This window comes from Leucoraja erinacea, chromosome 3 (assembly GCF_028641065.1).
Source record: "Leucoraja erinacea ecotype New England chromosome 3, Leri_hhj_1, whole genome shotgun sequence".
NCBI lineage: Eukaryota > Metazoa > Chordata > Chondrichthyes > Rajiformes > Rajidae > Leucoraja > Leucoraja erinaceus.
In genome coordinates, this window is record NC_073379.1 from 27,013,089 (window position 1) to 27,034,736 (window position 21,648).

The 21,648-nt window shown below is 45.8% G+C and overlaps 1 protein-coding gene across 5 annotated transcripts in view; it reads left to right on the forward strand.

Annotated features, from left to right (window-relative positions):
• Positions 1 to 19,258, forward strand: part of aadat (aminoadipate aminotransferase) — a 54,549-nt gene extending 35,291 nt beyond the window's left edge. For all 5 annotated transcript variants that reach the window (XM_055632323.1, XM_055632322.1, XM_055632324.1 and 2 more), the window contains exons 9-14: positions 1,671 to 1,767; positions 6,537 to 6,598; positions 8,430 to 8,494; positions 15,390 to 15,496; positions 17,429 to 17,530; positions 18,458 to 19,258. In XM_055632323.1, the coding sequence (XP_055488298.1) occupies positions 1,671 to 1,767; positions 6,537 to 6,598; positions 8,430 to 8,494; positions 15,390 to 15,496; positions 17,429 to 17,530; positions 18,458 to 18,499 (475 nt within the window). In that variant the 3' untranslated portion in view covers positions 18,500 to 19,258. The remainder of the gene's footprint in view (positions 1 to 1,670; positions 1,768 to 6,536; positions 6,599 to 8,429; positions 8,495 to 15,389; positions 15,497 to 17,428; positions 17,531 to 18,457) is intronic.
• Positions 19,259 to 21,648: the final 2,390 nt, after the last annotated feature.

Below are 21,648 nucleotides of genomic sequence, written 5' to 3' on the forward strand. Positions count from 1 at the left end.
TTTTGTAAAAACATTAATATCTCTGTCAATTTTCATCTACGGGAAAAATCCTCGGCACACATGCGGCGGAGGGGGGCTCTGAGCGAGGTGGCCAAAAATGACGGCCGTAGGTGGCGGCGTTCTCTCAGAAATTGCAGCACAGATCGCCGAAACCGGTCAAGAACAGACTTTTAGTAATATAGATTGTGTTCTTTTTATTCGTATAGCTGTATGGTAACTCAAATCTCACTGTACCAATTGTGAGAATGTGAGAATTCCCATGTGAGAATAAATGCCTCTTGAACTCTCTCTCTCATGAACTCTCTTGATCGTCCCGACAACGGAAGGCTCAAGGCCCCAAACCACGGGAGAACAAATAAGGGGAGAGATTGAACTTTTTTTTCCGCCTTCCATCACAGTGAGGAATGTTGGGGAGTCACTGTGGTGGATGTTTATGTTAAAATGTATTTTGTGTGTTTTGGTGATTTTTATTGGTATGACTGTATGGCAAATCAAATTCCTCGTATATGTTGCAAAACATTATGATCATGATTATGTGAAGTTTGTAATAAAAATTGAATGATGGAAATACACAGCAGGTTAGGCAGCAACTGGGAAGAGAGAAACATTTTCTCTTTCCTCCAGCACTTTTGTGTCCTTTGTTTTAAACCAGCAGCTGCATTTCTTTGTTTCGCCTTCTAGATCAACAGAATTGGAATAAGAGAATATGATCAAAACACAGAACAAAAGGTTGATGATATAATGTTAGGCAGGAGAGATTACTTGGGGAAGGGTAACTATGAAGAACAAAATGAGTTCATTGTGTGCCCTTCTTGATCAAGAAATAACACCATGTTCATTCGGCTACTTAATGTGAAAAGCAAAATCTCCCATTCCTCTTTTTAAAAAAAAATGTAAATCAGCTTCACATATTTGAGACATGTGAGCCCAAACTATCCAAAGTTTCAGTTTTGTCTCCCTATGTCTCAATGGCAGCTTTATAGAACTTTGTTTAGGCCGCATTCGGCGTACTGATCACCCCATTACAGGAAGGAAGCGGAGGCTTTGGAAAGGGAGAAGAGAAGGTTTACCAGAATGATGCCGGGATTGGGGGGTATTATCTACAGGGAGAAGTTGGACAGACTTGGATTGTTTTCTCTGGAATGCCGGAGGTTGCAGGGAGACCTGATGGAAGTATATAAATGATGAGAGACGTGGATAGGGTAGACGGCCAGAAGCTTTTTCCCAGGATGCAGAAATGCAGTAGCAGAGGGTATAGCTTTAAGGTGGGAATGGCAAAGTTTAAAGGAGATGCCTCATAAGTGATGCTGTTCTAATCCAATCTTCATCATTTCAACCGTGACTCATCCTTCGTCAGTAGTTCAAGGCGTTGAATTCTACAGAGTATTTAATCATTTATATTTCCATACCACCTTCAGTCTTCCTCTTAAGCATATATAGTTAATCTATTTTTAAAACCTTGATGGCAATGACAGTCTGAAGAAGGGACGTCACAGTCTCTTTCTCCAGAGATGCTGCCTGACCCACTGAGTTACTCCAATTCGTCACGTCCTAACTTGTTTTGTCTTGTTTCCACTTCCAGCGAAAGACCAATTGTTTCTCATTCCACACATCTGCCCGACCTGCTGACTGTCTGTTTATGCATCTGGGCTTATGTTGTATTTTAACAGGCTGCGGATAGGATTCGTAACTGGTCCGAAGCCACTCATCAATCGAGTCGTTCTCCACATCCAATCCTCTACAATGCACACCAGCACATTCACACAGGTGGGTCAGATCAAACTTTACTTTACACTTTAGAAATACAACGTGGAAACAGGTCCTTGCTCCCACAGGGTCCACGCCGACCAGTAATCACCCGTATACTAACACTATCCTACACACTAGGGACAATTTCCAATTTTGCCAAACTCAATTAGCCTACAAACCTGTACGTCTTTGGAGTGTGGGAGGAAACCAGAGCACCTGGAGGCAAACCCTAGGGTCACAGGGAGAACGTAAAACTCCGTACAGACAGCACCCGTGGTCGGGATTGAACCCAGGTCTCTGGGGCTGGGAGCCAACAACTCTACCGCTGTGACACTGCCGCCCTTTTAAAATTCTGTGCGTGCAAACCTATTGCATTATCATCCCCTACATCTTTAAAGATAGTGATTCCTTCTAGACAATTCCAAACAAGATTATTGTAATTTTCAGACTCCAATATTGGTATTAGTTCAGAAGAATGAGTGGGGGATCTCACTGAAACCTATTGGACTCTCCCACTAGTGGAAACATCCTGTCCACATCCACTCAATCCAGGCCTTTCACTATTCGCTAAGTTTCAATGAGTCCCCCTCATCCTTGTAATGTGCAGGCCCCAGAGCTGTCAAACGCCAGTCCAATCATACCATACATGAATAGGGCCACACTTGTATCACAGGCAGTGTAAAGAGGAAAATACAAGAATGTAAAATATAGTGTGTAGGGCCTGTCCCACTTAGGCTATTTTTAGGTGACTGCCGGTGACTGTCATAGTCATAGCCGGTCACCAAAAACCGGCGACTGGACCCCCCCCCCCCCCCCCCGACATAAAATTTGAAGTGGAATCATTACTTTAACAACAAAAAAGAACCCGGTCAGCACCAGCGGCAACCTACGTTAACCTGGCGACAGCTATGCTCTCAAAATCGCTATCAAAACATGCAGAGGACACAATTTTTTAGCAGCCGCATGCGGCACACACGCGCATGCGCACACATGCGAGGCTTCGGCCGTGGGCCCTGTGGACGGTAACATCGGGAGCTGACCTGGGTGGTGACCGACTCCGAACTCCAGCAACAGCAGCTTCATCCGTCCCGAATTGTGGGCTTGAATCGGCCCATTCACGGGGTCTTTCATCGGCCGGCGGGGGCTTCAACATTGGGAGCCTCGATCGCCTCGATGCATCAGTTTGATTTTAAGCCGCGCCGGGCACTGAAAGGTCCTGTGAACGGGCCGATTCAGCCCTTAGAAAGTGGCTGATAAAGTCTGGATTACAAAACATGGGGGGGATTGTCCCCCACCTCTCAAAGCATGGGGGAGATGTGCCACCGCCCCCCCAGGATTTCCGCCCATGTGGCGACAGCCTAGTCGCCTAACTAATCACTAAGAGGGACAGGCCCATGAGGGAAACAGTTACAGAGAGAGTACAGATTAAAATAAAATCCAAGGATCGCAATGAAGTTGGTTGGAATGGTCGGGACTGCACCCTAGTGTACATGAGGACCAGTCATTAGTCTGTTAACGGCAGGGAAGAAGCTGTTCTTGAATCTGGTGGCCAGTTTTAGTATCTTCTGCCCGACTGGAGAGGACCAGGATGAAAATGCTCCTTGATTAAGGTAGATGAACAAGAATCTGGACAGGAGGGAAAGTTTCAAGGAAGGGAAGAAGGAATAGAAGGATTGATGGAGCCTTGGCAGATGAAGGCACATCTGTCAACGATGAGGAGATTATGTTTGAGAATTTTCAATAATGAGAACTGGAGAAGATTCTGGGATCTTTGAAATGGGAGGAAGAATTGTCTGGAGGACTTTGAAGACAAGTAGGAGAGTCTTTAAGCTGATGATATTTCAGTACCTTTAGTTTAGTTTAGAGACACAGCATGGAAACAGGCCCTTTGGCCCACCAAGTCCACGCTGACCAGCAATCACCCCGTACACTAGGGACAATTAACCTACAAACCTGTGCGTCTTTGGGATGTGGGAGGAAACTGGAGCACCTGAAGAAAACCCACACGGTCACAGGGAAAGTGTAGAAACTCTACAGCCAGCACCCACAGTCAGGATTGAACCGAGTTCTCTGGTGCTGTAAACAGCAACTCTACCACTGCGCCACTTATTGTATCTGGAGAGTCTAAGACCAGAGGGCACCGGTGGTACCTCTGGAAAGATGTACCTCTAGAGAGATAACCATAACCATATAACAATTACAGCACGGAACAGGCCATCTCGGCCCTACCAGTCCATGCCGAACAAATGAGGAAGAATTTTATTAGCTAGGGGGTGGCAAATCTGTGGAATTCATTGCCACATAGAGCTGTGGAAGCTAAGTCATTGTGTATTTTTTAAAGCAGAGAATTAACAGGTCCTTGATTAATGAGTATATCAAAGGTTATGGGGAGAAGGTAGAGGAATGGGGTTGAGAGGAAATATAGATCAGCCACAATTGAATGGCGGACTGGACTTGATGGGCCAAATGGCCGAATCCTGTTCCTATAACATGGTTGGTAGCAAGATTTTCCAATGTATGGTGGTACATGTGACAATAATAAACCAAGCCGATGTGAATTGAGGCCAAGCTTTGTTGCTGAGAACATTCCTGTCAAACCTTGAGACACTTTGCTGTGTTAAATGTTTTACATGAATGGAATAACCATGCTGATACCTCGATGAACAAGCCTTGATAACTTTAGCAATGCCGGATATGTAACATGACAAATAATCAATTGGCCCAAGAGCTCTGACTGCATTCTTTCAAAGTATATTGGAGTTGTCATAATCAAATTGGCCAAATAAATAATCTATTGATTTAAACGCTCCATTTTTTCATTCTCTGATTAAGTGAATAATCAATCATTGTGAATACTTAATCTATCTTGACTAACCGCGTACCCATCTCGACAAACAGCGCTGAAACAGCCCCCCCGGGTCCGTGCTGACCAGCGATCACCCTGTACACTAACGCTATCCTGCACACTAGGGACAATTTACAATTTTACCAAAGTCAATTAATCTACAAACATCTTTGGGATGAGGGAGAAAGCCGGAGTACCCGGAGAAAATCCACGTACTCACAGGGAGAATGTTCAAACTCCGTACAGACAGCGCCCGTAGTCAGGATCGAACTATGGTGTCTGGCGCTGCAAGGCAGCAACTCTACCACTGCGCCACTGTGCCGGCCCCATAGCAGAAGCGTCCACATCGCGGGGTGGAAACTGGAAGTATCTCGAGCTAATTCTGCTGCCACCATCATCTATTGCAACAAGTGATGGCTCCCACTGATTGTCGCCGGAAGCTTGCGTCCTTTTCAGGACAGACGATGACAGCGATGTCAACATTTGAAACCTGGAAGATAGACACAAATGAAGATGAAGCCACTGTGCTGCCCAGTACATCTCTTAGTAGCAAATAAAGTCACTTCTCATTGGTGCTAACTTCAATGTTTAAGCCTAATGTGTATCTTGGGTTTGAAGGACACTTTGCATTTCTCTGAAAACTGCAGGTTAAAAACTAATAAAATTTCAGTTTTACAATTTTGAAAATCGTATTCCATTAACAAGACACCATATTATGTTTTGACAAATACTGTGCGTCAAGAGAAGTTGTGTAAAATGTGAACCAACATGAAAAATGTTCCAGGAATTGAACCATGCTTATTTTTATCAATGACCACAGTGGTATACAAAATGCAAAGTGCTGGAGGAACTCAGAGGGTCGGGCAGCAACTAGATGGGCACGGACAGGCAATGTTTCAGTTCGGGACTCTTCTTCAGATTGGAGAAGACTGTCAGTAAAAAAGGTTCCTGACCGAAAATGACATCTGTCCATTCCATCCACAGATGCTGCCAGACCAGCTGAGTTCCCCCTGCACTTTGTGTTTCACTCAAGATTCCAGCGTCTGCAATTCCTTGTGTCTACAAATTGCACTTCTGTATGTTTTCTCATTTTATGTTCAAATCCCTTCCGAAAGCCCAGAATTTCAACCTTTATGATAATTAATTTTCACCATCATGTCATTTTCCAAAAAAGGTTTTTTGACAAATCCTGATTAATTGGAATTAACATGTTTTCAAGATGCTGAGTTTGATGTTGAGAAAATTGAACTTTCTTGTCACAATCATTGTAAAAAGGAATTGATTGGGACGGCACGGTGGCACAGTGGTAGTGTTGCTGCCTCACAGCGCCAGAGACCCGCGTTTGATCCTGACTACAAGTGCTGTCTGCATGGAGTTTGTACGTTCTCCCTGCGACCTGTGGGTCTCCAGTTTCCTACCTACTCCAAAGTCGGGCAAGTTTGTAGGTTAATTGACTTTCATAATAAAAATTGTAAATCATCCCTAGTGTGTAGGATAGTGTCAGTGTATGTTGTGATCGGGGGGGGGGGTGATTTAATAGGAACCTGAGGGGTAACTTTTTCACACAAAGGGTGGTGAGTGTATGGCACAAGTTGCTGAAGGAGGTATTTGAGGCTGGTACTATTGCAACCTTTAAGGAACATTTAGACAGGTACATGGATAGGACAGGTTTAGAGGGATATGGGCCACGCGCGGACAAATTGAACAGACATATCGGCTGGTGTGGGCAAGTTGGGCCGAAGGGCCTTTTTCCACAGTATGATTTCATGACTATGATGACTTGAAGCTTTTGACTAACTCTACATCAATGCCGTCAATGGGTGTGTGTGTACTGCTTTGCTTCCTAAAGTCAGTCACAGACTCTTTTGCCTTGCTAACTCTGAGGAAAGCTTGTGGCGTTGTTGCTCACCCGATGTTAATTTTAACATGTGTTCCATCCTAGCTCATGGTTGTCGAGCTCCTGCAACAGTGGGGACAGAGTGGATTCTTGCAGCACGTTGACAGGTAACAGTTGCACAGTAACATTCACCTCCTCTTAGACAATAGACAATAGGTGCAGGAGTAGGCCATTCAGCCCTTCGAACCAGCACCACCATTCAATGTGATCATGGCTGATCATCCACATCTTATGTGTAGGAAAGAACTGCAGGTGCTGGTTTAAATCGAAGGTAGACACATAATCAGAATCAGAATCACACTTTATTTGCCAAGTATGTTTTGCAACATACGAGGAATTTCATTAGCCAGGTCAGTCATACAATTAAAAGTAACAGACCACTTCAAAAACACATTTTAACATGAACATCCACCACAGTGACTCCTACACATTCATCACTGTGATGGAAGGTGAAATAAAGTTCAAGTCCTTCCTCTTAGTTCTTCCTTGGTCGTCGGCCTCGAGCCCTCCGTTGACGGGATGATCTTAACTCCCGTGTCGAGGCGATCTGCTCCTGCATCGGGGGGATTTCAGCTCCCCCTGCACCGGGCGATCAAACCTCGCGTCGGAGCTGGTCGAACCTTCCGCGACGTTGGAGCTCCTGACTCGGCCTCACCCGAGACTGCAAGCCCTTGATGTTGATTCCGTGGTGGGAGCGATCACAGGCAAGGGTTCAGCTCCGATGTTAAGTCTGTGCCCCGCGATAGGGATCAAAGTCAGTCCAAGGAGGCTTCCAGCTCCATCGATGCTAGGCCGTAGAGCCAGAGAATGTGATCACTTCTCCGGGAAGGTAAGAACCTGCAGAAAAAAAGGTTTCCCCCGATCCCCTCCCCCCTCCCCCTACATAAAACAAACCAAAGAAGATTAAAACAAACTTTTAATGCACTAAAAAATAACAAAAAGAGTGAAAAGACGAACAGGCTGCTGGCAGGGCTGCCATCTCCCCAGCGCCCCTGGTGGTCTATGCTGGAGTAACTCAGCGGGTCAGGCAGCATCTCTGGAGGGAAGGAATGCACGATGTTTCGTGTTGAGACCCTTCTTTAAATTGCATCTCTAATTTAATATAGTGAGTTAGTTGTTTCTTTATTTTATTCATTCTCAAGAGATGATAATCGCAGGCAGTGCCACCTGTGTCCACAGATGATGTGAGTGGCCAAATAATAGCTCACTAGGCAAGTAGTACATACAAACAAACTCAGAGGGTGAGGCAACGTCAATGGAGGGAAATGGACAGTCGATGTATCGGGTCGGGACACGAGAAGGGTGAGGGGGAGGAGTGGGGCAGGAGCTGGCAAACGCTAGGTGTTTGCATGTAAGGAAGGATTGATTGGCAAGTTGAGTCAGATGGGAGATGAAAGGATAGCGATAGCAACACAGGTTGGGAGGTGACGATTGGATCTAAATTTGTACATATGCCAGACCACGTAGGAACATTGGCTTTCATCCCCAGCACCGAATCAGGACCTTTGACCCAGCGAGTCTTGGCCGACCAGCGATCCCCACACACTAACACTATTCTACACACACCGAGAATATTTTACCATTACCACAATTATCCTCCAACCCTGTACGTCTTTGGAGTTTGGGAGGAAACCGGAGATCCCAGAGAAAACCCGCACAGGTCACAGGGTGAATGTGCAAACTCCGTACAGACAGCACCCGTCGTCAAGATCAAACCCGGGTCTCTGGCGCTGTGATGCAGCAACACTACCGCTGCCCGAGTCACCGTGCCCTACCCATAAACTACAGTTAGCTTGAGGCCTAGATTAATGAGTTTGAGAGAGAAATTCAAATCCCCTAACAGACGGTGGGGAATTTAATCCGTTGTTTAATCCATGACATATTACAACACTGGTGACTGATTTTGAACTGTCCTTTTCTCCATTCTTTCCACGATAGAGTGATTGAATTCTACAGCAAGCAGAGGGATGCCATGCAGTTGTCTGCAGAAAGATGGCTGAAAGGTAGGGTTTGCAACCTAATGGTATTGACATTGCATTCTCTAAGTTTATGTAAACAGCCCTCTTCTTGTATCCATACCCCCTCTTTTCTGTCTTCCCATCACCCCAGAAAAGTCCCATTTCTCCCACTATCCCGTCCCGTCTTTCCCCCCCCCCCCCCATCACCTTCTACCAATATCCCTCCCTCTGGCTGCACACTTCACTCCTCCTTATCTGACTCCCTTTTATTTCCTTTTTAAAGTTATCAACCTGCAAGCCAGCACCAACATAGAGTGAGGGAAAGAATGGTTGTGTAAAACTCTGGTCAGGGCACATTTAGAACATTGCGTGCTGTTCAGGTCACCACGTTATCAGAATCAGAATCACACTTTATTCGCCAAGTATGTTTTCAACATACGAGGAATTTCATTGGCCAGGTCAGTCATACAATTAAAAGTAACAGATCACTTTAAAAACACATTTTAACATGAACATCCACCCCCGCGACTCCTACAAATTCCTCGCTGTGATGGAAGGCGAAATAAAGTTCACGTCCCCTTAGTTCTTCCGTGGTTGTGGGTCTCGAGCACCCGTTGACGGGATGATCTTGACTCCCGTAGCCAGCAGCGTTTGGACCCTCCACGTCGAGGTGATCTGCTCCTGCATCGGGGGGATGTCAGTTCCCCCGCGCTGAGCGATCAAACCTCGCGTCGGGGCTGGTCGAACCTTCCACGACAATGGAGCTCCCGACTCGGCCTCATTCGAGACTGCGAGCCCTTGATGGTAAGTCCGCAGGCCGCAGTTGGAGCGATCCCAGGGAAGGTGTCGGCTCCAATAGTAAGTCCAAGCCCCACTGTGGGGCTCACTACAGTCCGAGGAGGCCTCCAGCTCCATCGATGGTAGGCAGCAGAGCCTGGAGAATGTGATCTGAAAATTGATCACTCCAGGAAGGTAAGAGCTTGAAAAAAAGTTTCCCCCGATCCCCTCCCCCCACATAAAACAAACCGAAGAACATTAAAACAAAACTTTAACAAACTAAAAAAGAACAAAAAGAGTGAAAAGACGAACAGACTGCCGGCAGGGCAGCCATCACCCCGGCACACCTGGTGGTCTTATTAGAAGGGCATGGAGGCTTTGGAGAGCGTGCAGTAGAGATTCACCAGAAGATTGCTTGGGTGAGGGCGTATTAGCTTATCGGAGGAGGTTGGACAGATTGATTGCTTTCTTTGCAGGATCAGAGGCCGAGGGGACACCTGATGGAAATTTATAAAAGTATGTGAGATATAGATAGGTCAGAGGTGTCTTCCCAGAGTGGAATTGTCAAATAAACAGAGGGCATGTGTTTGAAGTGAGAGGGCAACATCTTCAAGGAGATGTACAAGTTTTATTTTTAATACAAGATACACTGAAATGCTTTGTTTGCTTGCTATCCAGTCAAAACATGCTATACACGAGGACAAGCCATTGGCAAGTACAACAGGTCAAGTACAAAGAGACAAATACCAGAGTGCATAATGTTTAAGATGGAACTGCAGATGCTGGAAATATCGAAGGTAGACAAAAATGCTGGAGAAACTCAGCGGGTGAGGCAGCATCTATGGAGCGAATAGGCGACGTTTCGGGTCAAGACCCTTCTTCAGACTGATGTCGGGGGGCAGGAAAAAGAAAGGAAGAGACGGAGATAGTGGGCTGAGGACAAGCTGGGAAGGGGAGGGGAAGGAGGGAGAGACCAAGAACTACCTGAAATTGGAGAGGTCAATGTTCATACCGCTGCGGAGTAAACTACCCAAGAGAAATAGGAACTGCTGGTCCTCCAATTTGCGCTGTTCCTCACTAGCCATGGCAGAGGCCCAGGATAGAAAGGTCGGGTTCGGAATGGGAGGGGGAGTTGAAGTACTGAGCCACCGGGAGATCAGATTGGTTATTGCGAACTGAGCGGAGGTGTTGGGCGAAACGATCGCCGAGCCTGCACTTGGTCTCACCGATATAGAGAAGTTGACACCAGGTGCATAATGTGGTGTTATAGCTGTGTAGCATTACAGTTACAGTGAAATGGTTGAGTGCTACTGATCAATCCTAAGCAAGTGGGATGAGTTTAGATGGTCATCTTGGATAGGCACATGGATGTGGAGAGGATGTTTCTACTAATGGGAGACTCTAGAACCTGAGGAAATAGCTTCAGAATAAAAGGACATACCTTCAGAAAGGATATGAGGTGGCGCAGCGGTAGAGTTGCTGCCTTACAGCGAATGCAGTGCCGGAGACCTGGGTTCGATCCCGACTACGGGTGCTGTCTGTACGGAGTTTTACGTTCTCCCTGTGACCTGCGTGGGTTTTCTCTGAGATCTTCGGTTTCCTCCCACACGCCAAAGACGTACAGATTTGTAGGTTAATTGGCTTGGTAAATGTAAGAATTGTCCCTAGTGGGTGTAGGATAGTGTTAATGTGCGGGGATCGCTGGTCGGCGCGGACCCGGTGGGCCGAAAGGCCTGGTTCACTAAACTAAAGGAGGAATTTCTTTAGTCAGAGGGTAGTGAATCCATGGAATTCACTGCCACTAATGGCTGCAGAGTCACTGGGCATTTTTAAAGGCGGAGATTGACAGATTCTTTCTTCGTAAGAGTGTCAGGGTTTCTGGGGAGAAGGCAGAAGAATGGGGTTGAGAGAGAAAGATAGATCAGCCATGATCAAATGGCAGAGTAGACTTGATGGGCCGAATGGCCTACTTCTGCTCCTATAACGTATGAACTTATGGATGTGCAGGGATTGGAGGAACATGGATCATGTGCAGGCAGAAGAGATGAGTTTACTTGGTATCATGTTCGGCACCAGCAAGGACCAGATTGGCCTGTTTCCACATCTGTGATTCTAATTACAGTGTGTAGAACCTGCTGCCGACAGATCGTCTGTCTAAGTTGCTAAATTGGTGCAGCCATTACAACTAAAAATATTTTATTAGGACTAACGAGCTTTGTACTTCCTGGAAACCGGTATCATATGAGATGCAACAATTTTCTTGACGTAGATTAAATTCTAATCAGTCTCAGCTCACGTGCTTTAACTGACTATGATTCCCTTTGGTACAACAAAATTGATTGTAGCAGCCAGTTGCTAAAACGGCTTCTCAACAGGAAACTCCAATTCAAAAATGTTTCTGCTCATACACCAACATCAATCCACGACACCATCGTTTACAAGAAGTGATCCTGTCAATGTATTTCGGCTCGCTGACGGTTTGTTCTGGTGAATCCACTGACCTGGAAGTGCATGCATGGCTTGGCTTTTCATCTGTAAGGCAAGGCAAGGCAAGGCAACTTTATTTATATAGCACATTTCATACACGAGGCAGACTCAAAGTGCTTCACATAAAAACATGTCATACAATAAAATGAAATAATAAAATGAAATAAAATAGAACGAAAAGAAAAGCAAAATTAAAAATGCATTATAAAAAGTGCAAAAGTTAAAAGTGCAATGTAGTTAAGATTTAGCTGAAAGCTAAAGTAAACATAAAAGTTTTCAGTCTTATTTTAAAAGAGGTCAAAGTTGAGGCAAGTCTTAAATCTTCAGGAAGTTTATTCCAGCTATTTGTTGCATAGTAACTAAATCCTGCTTTCCCATGTTTTGTATTTACTCTGGGAATCACTAACAGATTGGTTTCAGAAGATCTTAGCGGTCTAGAAGGCTTATATAGTAGAAGCATGTCAGTGATATACTTTGGTCCTGAACCATGTAGTGATTTATAGGTGAGCAGCAGGGTTTTAAAATCAATTCTCTGACATACAGGGAGCCAATGTAAGGATTTAAGAATTGGTGTAATGTGTTCAAATTTTTTGTAAATTCATCGAACAGTACAGCACAGCACAGTAGAACAGTAGGGGTTGCACGGTGGAGCATGGTAGCGCAGCGGTAGAGTTGCTGCCTTTCAGCGCATAGACCCGGGTTTGATCCTGACCACGTGTGTTGTCTGTGCGGAGTTTCAACCTTCTCCCTGTGACCGTGTGGGTTTCCTCCGGGTGCTCCAGTTTCTCCCACATTCCAAAGACATACAGGGTTGTCAGTTAATTGGCTTTGGTAAAGATTGTATATTGTCCTTAGTGTATAGGATAGTGTACAGTGTGTGGGAATCGCTGGTTGGCGTAGACTCGCTGGGCTGAATAGCCTGTTTCCATGCTCTATCTCTAAAACTAAACACAAGAACAAGCCCTTCGGTTCAGAATGCCTGTGCCGAACATGATGCCAACTCTTTACCAACTTGTACGTGATCGACATCCCTCCATTCCTTGCATATCCATGTGCTAATCCAAAATTCTCTTAAATGCCACTATCATATCAGCCATGATCACATTGAATGGCTGTGCTAGGTCGAAGGGCCGAATGGCCTACTCCTGCACCTATTGTCTATTGTCAACCAGCACCCCTTGGCAGCACGTTCCAGGCACTCTCCACGTACTGTGTGGCAAAACGTACCCTGCACATCCCCTTGTGTAAGACAGAACTGCAGATGCTGGTTTAAATCGAAGGTAAATGGGCAACGTTTTGGATTGAGACCCTTCTCCAGTCTGAAGAAGGGTCTCGACCCGAAACGTCGTCCATTCCTTTTCTCCAGAGATGCTGCCTCACCCGCTGAATTAGTCCAGCATTTTGTGTCGACCTGCACATCTCCTTTAAGCTTTTAGTTTAGTTTATTATCACGTGTACCAAGGAAAAGTGAAAAGCTATCCACAGCAGGAAAGATTATACAAGATTCCAATCAAGCCGTCCACAACACACAATACAAGATAAGGGAATAAAGTTTAACGTAAGATAAAGTCTATTAAAGTCCAATACAAGATAGTCCAAGGGTCTCTAATGAGGCAGGTGGTAGGTCAGGACTGCTCTCTAGTTGGTGCCCCCTCAAATAAAGGCTATGCTCTCTTGTATTTTAATTTTCTATCCTGGGAAAAAGATTCTGACTGTCTATCCTCTATGCCTCTCATAATTTTTATGCGACACTATCAGGTCTCCCCACAACCTCCATGTTGCAGAGAAAACAATGCATCTTTCCAACCTCTCCCTGTAGTTAATACCCCCTAATCCAAGCATCAATCCGGTGAACCTTCTCTGCACCCTTTCCAAAGCCTCCACATCCTTCCTGTAATGGAGCGGCCAGAACTGCCTGCAATACTCCAAATGCGACCTAACCAAAGTCCTATAAAGCTGAATCAAGACTTCCTGACTCTTATACTCAATGAACCTACCTTTACTCCAGGATTTGTCTTCCAACTCTCAATATTCCCCGTTTGCAAAGATTAGGATGCACATTTTTTTAAAGAGGAGAGCTTCTAGTTTCTTAAATATCGTACACACAAAGTGCTGAAGTTACTTCAGACTGAATAAAGGACCTGACCCGAAACGTCCCCTATCCGTTTCCTCCAGAGATGCTGACTGACCTGCTGGATTACTCCAGCACTTTGTGTCTATCTTTAGTATAAACCAGGTATAGTGAAAAGCTTGTGTTTGCATGAAAATACTTTACATGATTACATTCAAGCTGTCCACAGAGAACAGATAAAGGGTACGACATTTAGTGCACGATAAAGTCCAATAAAGTCAGATTTAAAGATAGTTCAAAGGTCTCCAATGGTTGATAGTAGTTCAGGACCGCACTCTAGCTGGTGAAATGACCGTTCTGTTGCCTGATAACAGTTAGGAAGAAACAGTCCCTGAATCTGGAGGTAGACAAAAATGCTGGAGAAACTCAGCGGGTGCAGCAGCATCTATGGAGAGAAGGAAATAGGCAATGTTTCGGGCCGAAACCCTTCTTCAGGCCCGAAACGTTGCCTATTTCCTTCGCTCCATAGATGCTGCTGCACCCGCTGAGTTTCTCCAGCATTTTTGTCTACCTTCGATTTTCCAGCATCTGCAGTTCCTTCTTAAACCTGAATCTGGATGTGTCTCTTTTCAAGCTTATGTACCTCTTGCCTGATGGGAGAGGGGAGAAGGGTGACCAGGATGAGACTGGTCCTTGATTATGTTGGTGATCTTGCTGAGGCTGTGTGAAGTGTAGATGGAGTCACCAGAAGGGAGGTTGGTTTATGCGATGGTCTGGACTATGTCCACAACTCTCTGCAATTTCTTGTGGTCTTGGATGGAGCTGTTCCCTAACCAGACTGTGAAGCTTTCTACTGCACTTATGTAGAAGTTGGTGAAGGTTGTTGGAGACATGCCAAATTTCCTAAGCCTTCTAAGGAAGTAGAGGCGTTTGTAAGCTTTTGTGGCCATAACTTCAATAACTTACCACATATTAAGAATGAGAGGCAGTCACAGTGAAACTTGCAAAGTTCTTGCAGGTTAAGACGGACACAGGAGGACATCTTGGACATCTCCCCAGGACGAAGAGTTTAGAACCAGGAGTTACATGGAAATCGTAGATGAGGAGCCAGAACCAGGTTACATGGAAAGTCGAGATTATTCTAGATCTAGGGCTGTGTAGAACCCCTGGGTTGTTGTAAAACCAGGAATTTTAAGGAAGGCCTGGATTGTTCGAGAACCAGGGGTTATGGAGTGGATTATTCTAGAACCAAGGCACCAAGTTGGACAGCCAGACAGGATCTCAAATCTTCAATGGTTCATTGATGTTTTTATTGTCACATGTGCAAAGTGCTAACACAGTGAAATTATGTATTATACAAACAGTCCACTAGAGTATTGCCATATAACCCAACCCTCAATTAGCAGGTGTACAGAAATAGTCTACTGAGCCCGCATGCCATGTTTTGGCACCATTTTAAAGTTCATGGTCCAGTTCTTATGAGTGGTGTTTGTTCCCGGCGAGTCCCAGGCTATTGCGGGCCTCCAGCCATCTCCTTCCATGGACATCACGTCCCTCTCGTCGCCCGCCCACCTTTGGACACTTACTGTCTTGCTGTCCTTGCAGGTTTAGTTGACTGGAATATTCCAAGTGCCGGCATGTTCTACTGGATGAAGCTAAAGGGGATCCCGGACACTCACCAACTCATCTCGGAGAAAGCCGTGCAAAAGGAGGTAATGTTGTGGCTCACATTGTTCCCCACTCGCTCTAAGCTTTATACCCTCTTCTTCATTTAACCTTCTTTTCCTTTTAGCCTTTAGACTTTAGAGTTACAGCACGGAAACAAGCCCTTTGGCCCACCGAGTCCGCGCTGACCATCGATCACCCCGTAGATCACTCCGACACACAATTTATTTACAGAAACCAATTAACCTACAAATCTACAGTTTAACATCTGCAGTTGGAAAGTTATGAGAGAGCATTCTGAGGGATAGGATATACAGGCATTTAGACAGACAAGGGCTGATTAGGGATAGTCAGCATGGGTTTGTACATGGGAGGTTGTCTCTCATGAATCTGATTGTATTTTGAAGACGTGAACAAAAGGGTCGATGAGGCCAGAGCTGTTGTCTACATGGACCTCAGCAAAGCATTCAACAAGGTTCCGCATGGTAGGCTGCTCTGGAAGGTTAGATCGCATGGGATCCAAGGAAAGATAGCTGAATGGATTTAAAAAGTTGGCTTCATGGAAAAAGCAGAGGGTTATGGTGCTAGGTTGCCTCTCAGTCTGGAGGCCAGTGACTAGTGGTATGTGTCAGGGTTCGGTGCTGGGCCCATTACTGTTTGTCATCTACATTAATGATTTGGATGATACAAAAGTGGGTGGTTTTGCGGAGAGTGTAGATGGTTGTGAAAAATGTAGGCACGATGTAGGCCTGTTTCCGTGCTGTATCTTTAAAAAACCTTCAATTCCTAATCCTGTCCGGATTTGATTCTGGGCATAATTGACCCTGGTATTGGACGCCTTGCGTTCAGACGATTTGACTTGTGCATAGTTTCTCTACAAAACCATCTGAGTTTAGAAGTAGAGAAGTCTAGTGTTCTCCTGAATGTCGGAGGTCGAGAAGAGAATTGATAGAAGTATATACAATTGTGAGAGGCATGGATGGGGTAGATAGTCAGAACCTTTTCACCAGGGTGGAAATATCCAACACGAGAGAGTGCACCTATTGTCTATTGTCAACCATCACTGAACTGTGAGGGCCTGAACTGCACTGGCAGGGGTGGTGGTGGAGGCAGATGTGATATCGGTGTTTAAGAAGCTTTTAGATAGGCACGTGGAACTGCAGGGAATGATAGTATAACGATCATGTATAGGAATGCAGATGAGATTAGTTTTACTAGGCATCATGTTCTGTGCAAATGTAGCTTAGAAGTTTGGCATGCCCCCAACAACTCTCACCAACTTCTACAGATGCGCTGTAGAAATAATTTTATCGGGATGCATCACAGCTTGGTTCGGACACAGCCCCATCTAAGAATTGTGGATGCAGCCCAGACCATCACACAAACCAACCTCCCTTCCATTGATTCCTTTTACACTTCACGCTGCCTCGGCAAGGCCACCAGCATCATCAAGATCGAGTCTCACCCCGGTCACCTCCTCTTCCCCGCTCTCCCATCGGGCAAGAGGTACAGAAGTGTGAAAATGCACATCTCCAGATTCGTAGACACTTTATTCTCAGCTGTCATCAGGCAACTGAACCATCCTATCACCAACAAGTAGAAGGCAGTCATGAACTACTATCTACATCATTAGAGACCTTCGGTCTATCTTTGATTGGACTTCACTGGACTTTATCCTGCACTAAACGTTATTCACATTATTCCCTTTATCATGTATCTGTGCACTGTGTATGGCTTGATTGAAATCATGTATTGTCTCTCTGCTGACTGGTTAGCATGCAACAAAAGCTTTTCACTGTGCCTCAGTACATGTGATAATAAACCAAACTGAACATTGTGGGCAGAAGCGACCATTCCTGTGCTGTACTGTTCTATGTATATTTTCTTTACACAAGTTTCCAGCTATCACTCTGGTGAGTGTAATCGGTCATTGGGAGATGGCTGCTGTGTAATTGTTGCCTCGGTTTGTCTCCCCACAGGTGTTGTTTGTTCCTGGTTCTGTATTCATGGTTGACAGCTCAGCGCCCTGTGCCTACGTGCGTGCTGCTTTCTCCGTTTCTACACCTGAAGAAATAGACCAGGTAAACACTGCCCACATTCTCCGATGCATGCTTACAAGGTGGTTGAAAGTTCATGTATCGCGAGGCTAGAGGCTCCCCAGGATGGGTATATGGAACGAGCTGCCAGAGGAGGTGGTTGAGGCAGGTTGCATTGGCCGATGCCCCATCTACACTAGTCCCACCTGCCCGCGTTTGGCCCATGTTCCTCTAAACCGTTCCTATTCCTTATGTCAACATTTCAGGTCAATAACCTACCGCCAGAATGTAGAGATAGTCACATATGGATTCTTCAGGGCAAGGACTACATTCGAGCTGCCCTCTGGTCCTGATCTCTCCCTCTATTGGAAACATCTCCACACCCACTCTTCCCAGGCCGTTCATTGGCATCTTACATTGGTTGCTGATGAAGGAACAACGCAATTTGTCTTCAAAATCCCTCCATGGCCTTGCTCCTTCCAACCTCTGCAATCTTTCCCATCCATGTCACTTGATCCCGACCTTGGGTGCTGTCTGTGTGGAGTTTGCAGGTTCTCCCTATGGCCGCGTGGGTTTTCCCAGGGTGCTCTCCGGTTTCCTCCCACATACCAAAGGCGCGCGTGTTTTTAAGTTAATTGACTTCTGTAAATTGCCCCTAGTGTACAGTAAGTGGTTAAGAAATGGGGATAAGATAGAACTAGTGTGAGAAGATGATCGATGGTCGCTATGGACTGCTTGGGCCGAAGGGCCTGTTTCCACGCTGTACTTCTCAACGACTATTGTACGGCTCAAACTGAAACTTACATTTTATACTTCAACAGATAATCTCATTGTTTCAATTGATATCTCATTGCATACAGAGGTGCAAAACTAGATGATATATAAATGGCAGATCTTTTTGTCCAATAGTTTGCCATCTCATTAAAATAATTTGATTAGTGTTCCTAACTTGCATCTTTCTTCTTCTTTCAGGGTTTACAAAGACTATCTGCACTCATCAAGGAGTCGGTGTAGTGCTGCTTCCCGCACACGACACACAATGAAGCCCAGAGTAATTGAAATCAGAAATTACCTCATTTGTTATGGTGTTGAATCATCTTGTAAATCCGGAAATGAGGGCGGCTTCACCAGAGATTTAATGTTTGGGAGGAAAAAACCCCATCAGTGCCAAATATCACTGGCACACCCACCAAAGAACAGATAGATGATGATTTTAATTTTCTTTGGATAATTTGCTCCACACAAACTTGTTTGTCTGATCATTTTGAGCATTGTGTCAGTAAAAATCCCCTTTATTCTGCCTGTGCCAAGAGCAGAATTTGCTATAATCCATTACAATCCTTCCTTTTCTGCAGAGGTGATGCCTGACCCACTAAGTTACTTCAGCACTTTGCGTCTATCTTCGGTATAAACCAGCTCCTTCCTACACAACCCTTGTACCTTGTGGTCATCACTTCCGAAGAGTCCACCTGGAATACTGGAAGTTGGACAATTTATACTGGACAATTTTTACATTTATCAAGCCAATTAACCTACAAACCTGTGCGTCTTTGGAATGTGGGAGGAAACCGAAGATCTCGGAGAAAACCCACGCAGGTCTGGGGAAGAACGTACAAACTCCGTACAGACAGTGCCCATAGTCGGGATCGAACCCGGGTCTCCGGTGCTGCATTTTTGCTGTGGCAGCAACTCTACCACTGCGCCACCGCGACTGCCACTCTTTCACTGTATCTCAGTACACATGCCAATAATAAACCAATACTAACACCAATATATAGGCATTGCCCTTACAGAATCATTTTGTGGGTGTGAAAAAGAGACCCAACCTGAAAGATCACCTATCCATGTTCTCCAGAGATGCTGCCTGACCCACTGAGTTACTCCAGCACTTTGTGCCTATTGTTTTGTGGGTGCTGTGTTACAACCCCTTCCTTCCCTGAACTGACTGGGGGTGTGTGATCTGTGTTCACATCTTCAGTGTGAACAGACAGAGCGATCGGGCACAGCAGTCAGTTCTGTTGTTACTGCATAGTTCTGGCGGCCTGGTGTGCTGCCTGTGTGGAGTTTGCACATTCTCCCTGTAACTGCGAGGTTCCTCTGAATGCACTGCTTTGCTGTCCACTCCCTCATGCCAAAGTCGTGCCGGTTGGTAGGTCAGCCAGCCAAGGAGATGATCTTGACGAATCACCGGCAGAAAGGGTAGAGGCGCTGCATCACATCGCCGGAGAACCGGGCTCAATCCTGACATCGGGTACTGTCTGTATGAAGTTTTCACGTTCCCCCTGTGACCGCGTGGGTTTCCAATTTCCTCCCACATCCCAAAGTCGTGCGGGTTTGTAGGCTGTGGCTGCTGTAAATTCCTCCTTGTGTGTAAGGAGTCGATGTGAAAATGGGATAACATAGAACTACACACTAGCTGGTGTGTATTCAGTGGGCTGATTAACCTGTTTCCCTGCTTTCAATCAATTAAAACAAAAACTACAGATATGGGCCAATTATTGACTTTATTATTGAATTATTGACCCTTGAGTTCTGTACCTTGTGTTACAATAGAGGCCACCGAATACGCATGAACGAGCGGTAGAAACAGCATTAGACCTTCTTGCGTGCACCACCACTCAACTTGGTGCCATTTCACTGCCCACATCTAATGATTCTTGAATTGCATTTTCAATTGTCCAATCACTCTTTGCCAGAGGTGTTTTTTTTTAATAAAATGGGAATCTCAAAGTTTGATAAAAGAGAAAGGTTTGGAAATTCATCTGCACAACACCAAGACAAAATGGCAATATAGTGTTGAAAGTTGCACTGGCATAGTTTTTTTAATTTTAGTCTTAAAGATACAGCATGGAAACAGGCACTTCGGCCCGCCAAGTCCACACCGATCGATGATCACATGTTCACACTAGTTCTCTCCAACACACTTAGGAGAATTTTACAGAAGCCAATTAACCTCCAAACCTGCATGTCTTTGGGACTTGGGAGGAAACTGGAGCACCCGGAGAAAACCCATGCGGTTACAGGGAGAAGGTACAAACTCCGTACAGACAGCACCTGCAGTGAGGATTCAACCAGGGTCTCTGGCACTGTGAGGCAGCTACTCTACCGCTGCGCCACCGTGCCGCCCTAAGCATGTTTGGTGTAATTGGCAAAGAATGGTGTAATGGTCATGTATGTTTCTAACCATGAGTGCCAACATCACCAGCTTGTCTTTGGACAAGATTTTCTTTGATTTGATTGGATTTTAAAACCCGGTGAAATCTCTGCTTTCCGTGAGATAGTGGGGGTGGGACTGCTGATCGAGGGCGCCGATTGGACAAGAGGGACGTTGGTCAGCAGGCAATGGGGGCGGCACAGACCTGCGCCTCATCCCCAGCCAGGATCGAACCCGGCTCTCCGGCGCTGTCCCGTCCCCACCCGAGTGCCCCCCACCCGGGGCGGGGGGCAGAGACGTCGAGAATCAGACGGGCGCGGTGCCCCCAGGCCCACAGCCAGTACAGAGAAGCAGCACAAAACCCAGCTCAACTCTGCCTGTCCCGCCAGGTTAACCTACATTCCTGCCTGGACCTGCGGGAAATATGGCCCAGGTTTACAGCCAGTGCGGAGAAGCAGCGCTGGTGTCCCGTCAGCCCAGGCAGGGCTGTAGGTTAACCCGGTGAGACAGGCAGAGTTGAGCAGCATTTAGCACTGGATTGAGCCTCCAAAGCCTCGCGTGTGTGTGTGAGTGTGCGCATGCACGCGCGGCCGCCAAGAAATTGTGTCCCCCGGTCCCCTCCATATTTTGATAGCGATTTCCGTGCCTACTCTTTGGTGAGGTTCTCAGTGGTTTTGGTCTGATTATAAATGGACCTGTTTGATTTGGAGAAATAACAGTCAAACCAAGGCTAGGAAGAAACATTACTTAAAGACCCCATCACTTTAAGCGGAGGCTTTATAAGGCACCGGTCAGGCTGCTTTGGAGTATTGTGAGCAGCTTTGGGCCCCATATCTGAGGAATGATATGCTGGCATTGGAGAGGATCCAGAGATAGTTTACGAGAATGATCCTGGGAATGATTGGGTTAACATATGATGAGCATTTGACGCACAGGGCTCGTACGCAAGTCATCGAAGGTTGGCGTGGGCTCCGTGGCGAAGGGCCTGTTTCCATGCTGTATCTAAACA